Source organism: Otolemur garnettii, unplaced genomic scaffold (assembly GCF_000181295.1).
Source record: "Otolemur garnettii isolate 467f Iridium unplaced genomic scaffold, OtoGar3 scaffold00085, whole genome shotgun sequence".
Taxonomy (NCBI): Eukaryota; Metazoa; Chordata; class Mammalia; order Primates; family Galagidae; genus Otolemur; species Otolemur garnettii.
The window spans coordinates 3172616-3181220 of record NW_003852480.1 but is presented as its reverse complement, the minus strand read 5'-3'; the positions used below and the strand labels follow the sequence as shown (position 1 = coordinate 3181220).

The 8605-nt window shown below is 35.6% G+C and overlaps 1 protein-coding gene across 14 annotated transcripts in view; it reads right to left on the bottom strand.

Moving 5' to 3' along the window:
* The window catches only part of RAPGEF2 (Rap guanine nucleotide exchange factor 2), a 291756-nt gene that overhangs the window by 57501 nt on the left and 225650 nt on the right, over nucleotides 1–8605 (bottom strand). For all 14 annotated transcript variants that reach the window (XM_023516027.1, XM_023516031.1, XM_023516029.1 and 11 more), the window contains one exon: nucleotides 2113–2244. In XM_023516027.1, the coding sequence (XP_023371795.1) occupies nucleotides 2113–2244 (132 nt within the window). The remainder of the gene's footprint in view (nucleotides 1–2112; nucleotides 2245–8605) is intronic.

Sequence of the window (8605 nt, the reverse complement as noted above, 5' to 3'; positions counted from 1 at the left end):
CGTTTACTCACTTGGATGTGACAGCTCTCAACAAGAAAGACAAGACCTCCTAAGTTGAATGTGCACAGAGATTAAATGGGCTGCCCTGAGAGATAGCTGCTCATCTCTGGAACTGTGTGTTCAATAATAAACTGGATGGTTGACCGACAGGATTCAATGTAAGACTGAGAATTGGACTATTTACATGTTAGATGACTTCTCCCCTTAAGAAGTTCTGATTCAAAGGTAATGGAAGTGATCTATTAAGAATATTAAATGTTAAGCTTTGCATAGCTAATAGCTAAATCTTAGACAGACACAGACTTACAGGCTACCTGTCTGCTATCAAGTTTGAACAAACAGCTTTGAAACTCAAGTTGATGAATCAAAACACTGCACAGGGAACCTCCTTTCTATAAAGTCAGACTACAGATGGTAAGCAACTGCCCTGTGCCAGAGCAACTAGGAACACTCAGCCCAGTCTGGTTTTTCAGGTGTTTGGACAGCAGCTAAGGACAGAAGTAGCCTCAAGAATTTCCTCATCGGTTCGGCACCTGTGGCTCAAGTGGCTAAGGTGCCAGCCACATACACCTAAGGTGGTGGGTTCGAATCCAGCACGGGCCCGCCAAACAACAATGATGGCTGCAACCAAAAAAATAGCCGGGCGTTGTGGCTGGCGCCTGTGGTCCCAGCTACTTGGAGGCTGAGGCAGGAGACTCGCTTGAGCCCAGGATTTGGAAGTTGCTGTGAGCTGTGATGCCACAGCACTCTATTCAGGGGAACAGCTTAAGGCTCTGTTTAAAAAAAAGAATTTTCTCATCAACGTACCCAGTTTACTAAAGAGAAATAGCACATAAAGCTAAATAAAACTCCTCTGAGAACAGGCTACAGTAAATGATATGAACAAATCACTTCATTCTTATTATAGATTTACCTTTTAGAAATTCCATTCAAGTTTGTTTATATTTGAAGAAAACAGTAATAACTGTTATAACCTCAAAATGTATTCCCATCACAAATTGTAAAAATGCATAATGATCATCTTAAAATTTAGAGGACAAGGGCTCTTCTATGATATTTCAAACGATATAAGCTAAAGTACAGCTTTTATGTATACATAATACTGTTCATTGTTCTGTGTGAGGGAACTCTTCAATAATTTTTTTTTTTTTTTTAGAGACAGAGTCTTACTTTGTCACTCTGGGTAGAGTACCATGGCATCATAGCTCACAGCAACCTTAAACTGTTGGGCTCAAGAGATCTTCTTGCCTCTGCCTCCCAAGTGGCTGAGTCTATAGGTGTGTGCCTTCACTCCTGGCTAATTTTTCTATTTTTAGTAGTGATGGTGTCTCACTCAGTGAGGCTGGTCTTGAATTCCTGAGCACAGGGGAGCCTCCCACCCCAGCTCCCAGGCATAGTAGGACTACAGGTGTGAGCCACTGTGCTGGGCCACAATGACCCAATCTTAATAATCCCTCCATTTTGTATATTCAGTATAGACTTTAATAAGAAAAACTTACTATAAAAAAGCATAATTCTGCAGTTTTCGCCCTATGGTTTTTAGTCAAGAAAGTCATAGCCAGGCATGGTGGCTCATACCCATAATTCCAGCACTCTGGGAGGCCAAGGCAGGTGGACTGCCCTGAGCTCACACATTCAAGACCAGCTTGAGCAAGAGTGAGACCCCGTCTCTAAAAATAGCAGGGTGTTATGGCGGGCACCTATAGCCTCAGCTACTCGGGAGGTTGAGGTAAGAGAATTGCTTGAGTCCAACAGTTTGACGTTGTTATGATGCCATGACACTCTACTGAGGATGACAAAGGCTCTGTCTCAAAAAAAAGAGAATCATAAACGTACTACATCTGCAGTAAAACGAATTAAAATTATTGAAGTCAAGATAAAGTATTCCATTCGAATCACTCTATTTAAAATTCTGATAACTGGTAATAGCAGAGGCAAGTACAATTAGACAGTAGTTATGTTCTAAAACACCCATCCACCATGCTAGCTACATGAACCCTAAATTTTGTATATATGCACATAAATGTTTACTTTATAAATTCTATTAACTGAGAACCCCACAACTTGGAATACATGAAAATGAAGTAAATGACCAAAAAAACTCCTTCTTACCTGGTAGATATCAGAAAGACTGCTGCTTCCAGAATCACTAGTGATACTACATCCTGAGTGGCTGGAAGAAACGTGGGTCACCTGTGGGTGGAGACTGTCAGTAAGGTGTAGTTTTGTGAAATCTGCAGGAAGCTATGGAAGGAGCAGGAAAAACTAGGATTACAATTTGAATCAAGATCTCCAAGAAGACATTTTAAAATTAAAATATTATATTATGTTCCATTACACTAAGCCAAAAATGTTATTAGGAAAGATCCTTCATTTTTCAAATTTAAAAATTACTAAATATTACTCTATTTAACAAAAACCACATAATTAATTTTTAAAGTTTATGGGCATACAATGAACCTTAAATAATACTAAATTCAATGCTTTAAGTGAGTTTGATGATTAAGGTGAACTTGGATGAACATTTGATTCAGTAAGTTTACAATTCTCTAATTACACACCAGCGAACACATTAGTCGACTAGTATGTATTGTTAATCACAAATACAACTTTGAAGTCAAGAAACAGTTTAAATGAGGAAACAGATTTGAGGTTCTTTGATGCCCAAATATGTTTAAAGGTTAAAAAAAAAAAAAAAAAGACAGCATCTTATAATCAATTAAGTGTACTGTCATACAAGTAACCATGCTAGACTCTTTGGAGAAAGAAAACAGAAGACCATCAAATAACTTAAAGTTGAGAAAGTTACAGACAACATTTACATATCTATATACACATATATAAATATCCATTTTCTACCTGTTCATGTTCAAATAAAAACAGCCTCCATTAAAATAAAAAATTTGCTAAGCATCCCTCACATTCTGAAGTCTATTGCCCCTCATATATCAGAGAAAAGTTTTTAAAAAAGAAAATATTCACACATTCACTCATTCAACAAATATTACAGAGGCCCTTTTCTCTTATTAGGCCCTAGGCAGCAAGGAAAACTCTAAGAAAACACTTCCCTTAAGAATCTTATGCTCTTATCAGTTATTATTAAGTCTTCTGAATTTAAAAGGACACTGTATTTATCTATAGTATCACCTTGTTGGTCAGTAATGTTACAATAGTTCAAAATGTATGCTAAATAGCATCATGAAATGCTGATAACATTCTTTCATGCCGGCATACTGATCCTACTTAGCTGGTGAATAATAATAAATATAAAGACTGCTAAATTTAATAAAGATTTACCTTAGTAACATCCCATCTACCCTTTGATCCTTATCCCCTTTCTAAAATGAGCTTCTCAAGGAAGATGGTTCAGGTTTATGAGAATGATCAATGGGTTTGATACTTCAAAGTTCCAAACTAAGAGGCAAAATGTATTTATATCCCACATCATTCAGACCTGACTCTCTGAATAAATCACACTCCTCCCTATCTGAAGAGGATGACACTTAACAGTATTTATATGTCGTATGTTCAGAATAATATTTTTTAAACTTTAAAGGACATAAGGTATACAAAGGACAGGATTTAACACAAATTTATTGGGGGGGGGATACGTGTTTTAGAACATTATTATTTATTTATTCAAATAAATGAATACAAACCCATATGTTGGAGGAGCTCAGAGAAATGAAATGTTTATTCAAATTATGTGAAATAACTGCAAGCCCAACTCACTAAGAGTGTTTTTATAAGTGTTAATTAAAGATGTTATGAAACACACTAAAAAATTAGGAGAATAACAGTATTTCTATAAAGAGTAGATAGGCAAATACCTCTAAATTCAGAATGGTGATGTTTTATTCACTATGTAGAATCGTGAATTATTTGCAGGATTTCCTTAGGAACAATTTAAGACAGAAGTTTGTAGAAATGTATTCATGACTATAGTTTTGAATACAGCTAAGTGATGGTTATTGGAGTGTAAAATAAATAACATGTTCATAGCTGGGCTAAATACCTTTCATCATCCTAGCTACACTTCTATTTAAATTCAGTCACTTACTGCAGAAGGCAACTGGGGAACATTACTCTATGGCTCAGGGATTTTAAAAGGCATCAATCAATACATGTAATTACAGAATAAACAAGTGATTTTTACTGATTATCTTTTATAGACGTGACTCAGACCAATGTGTTACACTGTGTGATATTTTTTAAAAAATAACTTCGTATGGCAAATGAAGATATAATTATCCAATGAATTTTTACTTTTTATTTATTCCAGTCTTAGAGGGCACTCTTCCTAGAATCTATCATCTGGTCATCTTTCCCGACTAAGAATTCACTGTGCAGAGAATACTGGAGCTGAGCCTTTACTGTCTGGCCAGAATACTGTCTGGCCTTTACAAACCAATTCTTTGGAACTGAGAAATTTATAAACAATGTTCATCAATCTATGCACACATATATAAGTATCAATGTTCTACTTGTCCATATTTAAATAAAAACAGCCATCTATTAAAATAAGCAGACGTGCTAAGCATCCCTCAAGTTCTGAAATGTACTCATCTAGGCCTGCTTATAACTGCAAATATCAGAATTATGTGGTAATTATAGGCTAAGAACCATAAAGACTCAAAAGAGAAAGAAATATTTTTGCTTTTAAAAATTCAATTCTATTTAATAAATACTTATTGAGTACCTGTTATGTTAGACACTCTTGTCAGGAGCAGGGAACAGCGAGGTGAATAAGACAATTCCTATTTCCATGTGTAATTTCTCCTACCCCAAAAGTCATTGTGATAGGTGTTACAAGCAATAGAAGAATTAATTGAACATAGTTTCTCTGTGTCTTTGAGACAAGGTCTACGTTGCCCAGGCTGGTCTTGAATTCTTGGGCTTAAGCAACCAATCCTCTCGCCTCAGCCATCTAGATAGTTAGGACTACAGGCGTGTGCTACTGTGCCAGGCTTAAACATAGGTTTTTAAACATTGTTTTTATCCTCTCCTCCCTGTCATCTGTGTTCTTTGCAGAATAACATGAAAAAATTATATATTAAGCTTAGATTAAATGCATATGCAATTTAATATTAACTAAATACCTCTTTATACATGTACCAAATAGATACCAAGTTCAAGAAAACTTAAAAATCTTTCTCTTAAAATTGGGATAATGCTATTATTAAATATTATTGACAATATACAATTAGGTTATGGAATAGGGGAAGTTATAAAGGTGTTCCCCATAAAGGAAGAGTCTGAAATGCACCGATGTGGCCCTGCCACAACACTCTAACGGAATAGAGACCCGAGCCCATGCCCAGGAACAATGGAGTTTTTAAGAGGCAAATAAACGATATGGGGGTTGGGTGTCAAGCAGACACAGGTGCAGATACCCATGTTTAATCCCAGTGCATGAAGGTAAGACAACCCCTGTAGGGGGAAGTAACTCATGATCTGAGTAAGATATGCAAAAATGGCACAACAGAACAGCAAGATTCACTTATTTCAACTTTTTTAAACTTGACCCTGTGCCAATTTAGTACATGTCAATAGGCTATTCAATTGAATTTCAGGTTAAAATGATGTGAATTATCTTGTGACTTTAGCCACCATTTATAATAGAAATTCTATTGAAAAAAACAAAAATGTTATGAAATTAGGAGTAATATATGCAGTAATTATCTGAATTAAATCAAATAACTTAATTAAAAGGGAACTGAACATATTTAATACATCTGTATCTTAACACCAAGATATATTTCCCTGCAATTAATTGCAACACAATTCAAAGGAATTACTTACTTATACTTTTCATTTTTGTCATTTAAATATTTTAACACTTGATTATATAAATATATTGACACTCAAATTGAATCAAGCAACCTATAGTCCTAAAAATACACTTGTGAATCACAATTTATTATTTCTAATTTTTTAAATTTCAGATTAATATGAGGGTACAATCGAAGGGATTGCATTGTCTGCACTTGTTAGGTAAAGTCCAAGTTGCAGCTGAGCCCTTTACTTAGGAGAAGTGCCAGGTGCCCTTAAGTGAGAGCTTACCACTCCCCCTTCCCCCCGACTTGAAGTTAATTATGTTTTTCTCTTGTGTGGGTGTGTAGTTGTTCATCCACTGGTTTCATATTATGAATCAAAATTTTAATAATTAGGCAAACAATTGAATCATAGTTTAGCCACAAACACAGCTAAATAAATAAAGAACAAGGATAATATTCAAATTAGATTTAAAATGTTATATTTAGATTATATTAATTTAGGTTTACGCTTACTTTATGTAAAATATAATTAATCATAGCTTCATAAAACCTTGATACTATTTGCCTAACAGCTTGTTTCATTTTGTGGGACCAATATGGACGCTACCATAATTAGCTTCTAAAAAGAAAGTTCTACAAATGACTTAAATCATATATATAAATAGGCATCTTATAATTGCTGGTCCACTAAATCTAATGGTTAGCAATTATAAAATTACTAGCTAATAAATGAACTCTACTTTGAAGATAAGTATGGAATGAGCATGGATATCTTAGAGTCTCTGACGCCACCTAAGTAAATACTTTGTGGAGTTCGTAAAATGCCTGAAAGCAGTGATACTGTAGTAACGACAAGGGTGGCCTGCTGCCTGCCTTCCCCTTCCTTTTCTCTCCCAAGAATCTCTGCATTACTGACGTAGCCTAGCACCTGTGGGTCCAGACCCCAAATCCACCTAAAAAGCACAGGGGATGAGTTTTGTGGGACTCTAGTCCCAACAGAGTATTCTGTGTAAAGGAAAGTTTTATGTTCCATAATGTCATTATCAACTCAGAATCACTGAGAAATCCAGTGGTTAAAAACACAACACAAGACAAAAACCAAAAAATATTGCTATTATCAATTGAAATTTATTTAACTGGTAATTTCCCAAACTAACCTTGGAATCATTTTATTTGAAACAACAGTTATAACAGAATATATAGGTTTGGGGGTGATCATCGGAATTTATCCAACCTTTCCAGGCAGCCTACCTATGGGAAATTAAATATCACATTTAGCGATTAAAAACTAACATTATATTAAGGTGCATCACTAAAAATTTACTCAAATACTGTTTCTCTCACATCGGCCCTGGATTTTTGTGAATACTCTCAATGCTCATGTTTTTAAGCTCTACAGAATGGAGTGAGTATATTACTGGATATGTTTTCTGTTTTTCTCTGGGGTATTAGTGAAAATATCAGAGACTACTTTTTCATTCATCATTCATCCATCAGTCACTGAAAGCCTGTGTCATGCAGATTAAATGAATGAATGGGTATAAAGCACTTAGAGGAGTGCCTGGCACACAGAAGTCACTAAAGAATTGTGTTAACTGTAAATCACCACGTGCCAGACACTGTGCAAAGCATGGGTCCCTTCCAGCTCTCAAATTTCTGTAGCTCAAATTAAATCCCTTTCTAGAAACAGCTTACGAATCCACTGGGCTTTAGAGGTCAAAGTCACCCAGCCACAGACATTATCCTTCACTCACTCAAGTTATGTTTTTTGTTTTTGTTTTGTTGTTGTTGCCCTTGGTAGAGTACTATGGCATCACAACTCAAAGCAACCTTAAACTCTTGAGTTTAAGTGTTTTTCTTGCCTCAGCCTCCGAAGTAGCTGTGACGATAGGTACCCACCACAATGCTGGGCTTTTTTTTCTTTTTTTAAAGATGAGTTCTTGCTCTGGTCTCAAACTCCTGAGCTCAAACAATCCACCTGCCTCTGCCTCCCAGAGTGTTAGGATTATAGGCATGAGCCACCGCACTCAGCCATGTTTTAAAAGCAATTCATATTCTTTCTCTCTTTCTGGGCATATACGTGCATGTACACACACACATCCTGTTTTCTTTTTCTTTCTACTACTGACCTATTCAGATACCGTTACTGATACTGTTCTGACACACTTTGACTGGTTTCTACCCGCAGGTTGACGATGCAGAAATATTACTTAGTAGCTCATTTTAAAGACCAGTTTATAACTGGATCAACTTTTATTACTTTAAGTCATGTTTCTTTAAAAACATTAGAAAAAGTAAATATTGGTCTCAAATGTTATTCACCAGCATTAATTTTGACTTCCCTCATAATCCTTAACAAATGCTCTTGTTCTCCATTGCTTCATCCATCAGTATTTCACAAAGCAAAGAGAAAGGTTTTTGAACAACACATAACTCATTTTGGTCATAAGTATCTATAAAGGTAGGAAATAACTTTTTTAAACGTGCCATGAGATAATTTAGTAAACTTGATAGATATAATATTTTCCTGATTAAATTACACGTAGACATTTTTTATTTTGTTTTTTCTTTTTCCCAGTTTTTTTTTTTTGGCTGGGGCTGGGTAACCTGCCACCTACTCCTTTGAGCTACAGGCGCCGCCCTAGACATTTTTTAGTGTTGACACAACTATGCTTTACTGAAATCGTTCTACAAAAATTTATTTGATTTATAACTATTGTGGAAACTTGCCAAAAATTTAACAATTTATGAGAGCTTAACATTATTCTAGCTTCCTACTGGGCTCCAAAGATACCATCTCATGTTAGACGTACATGGATTCATCTTCT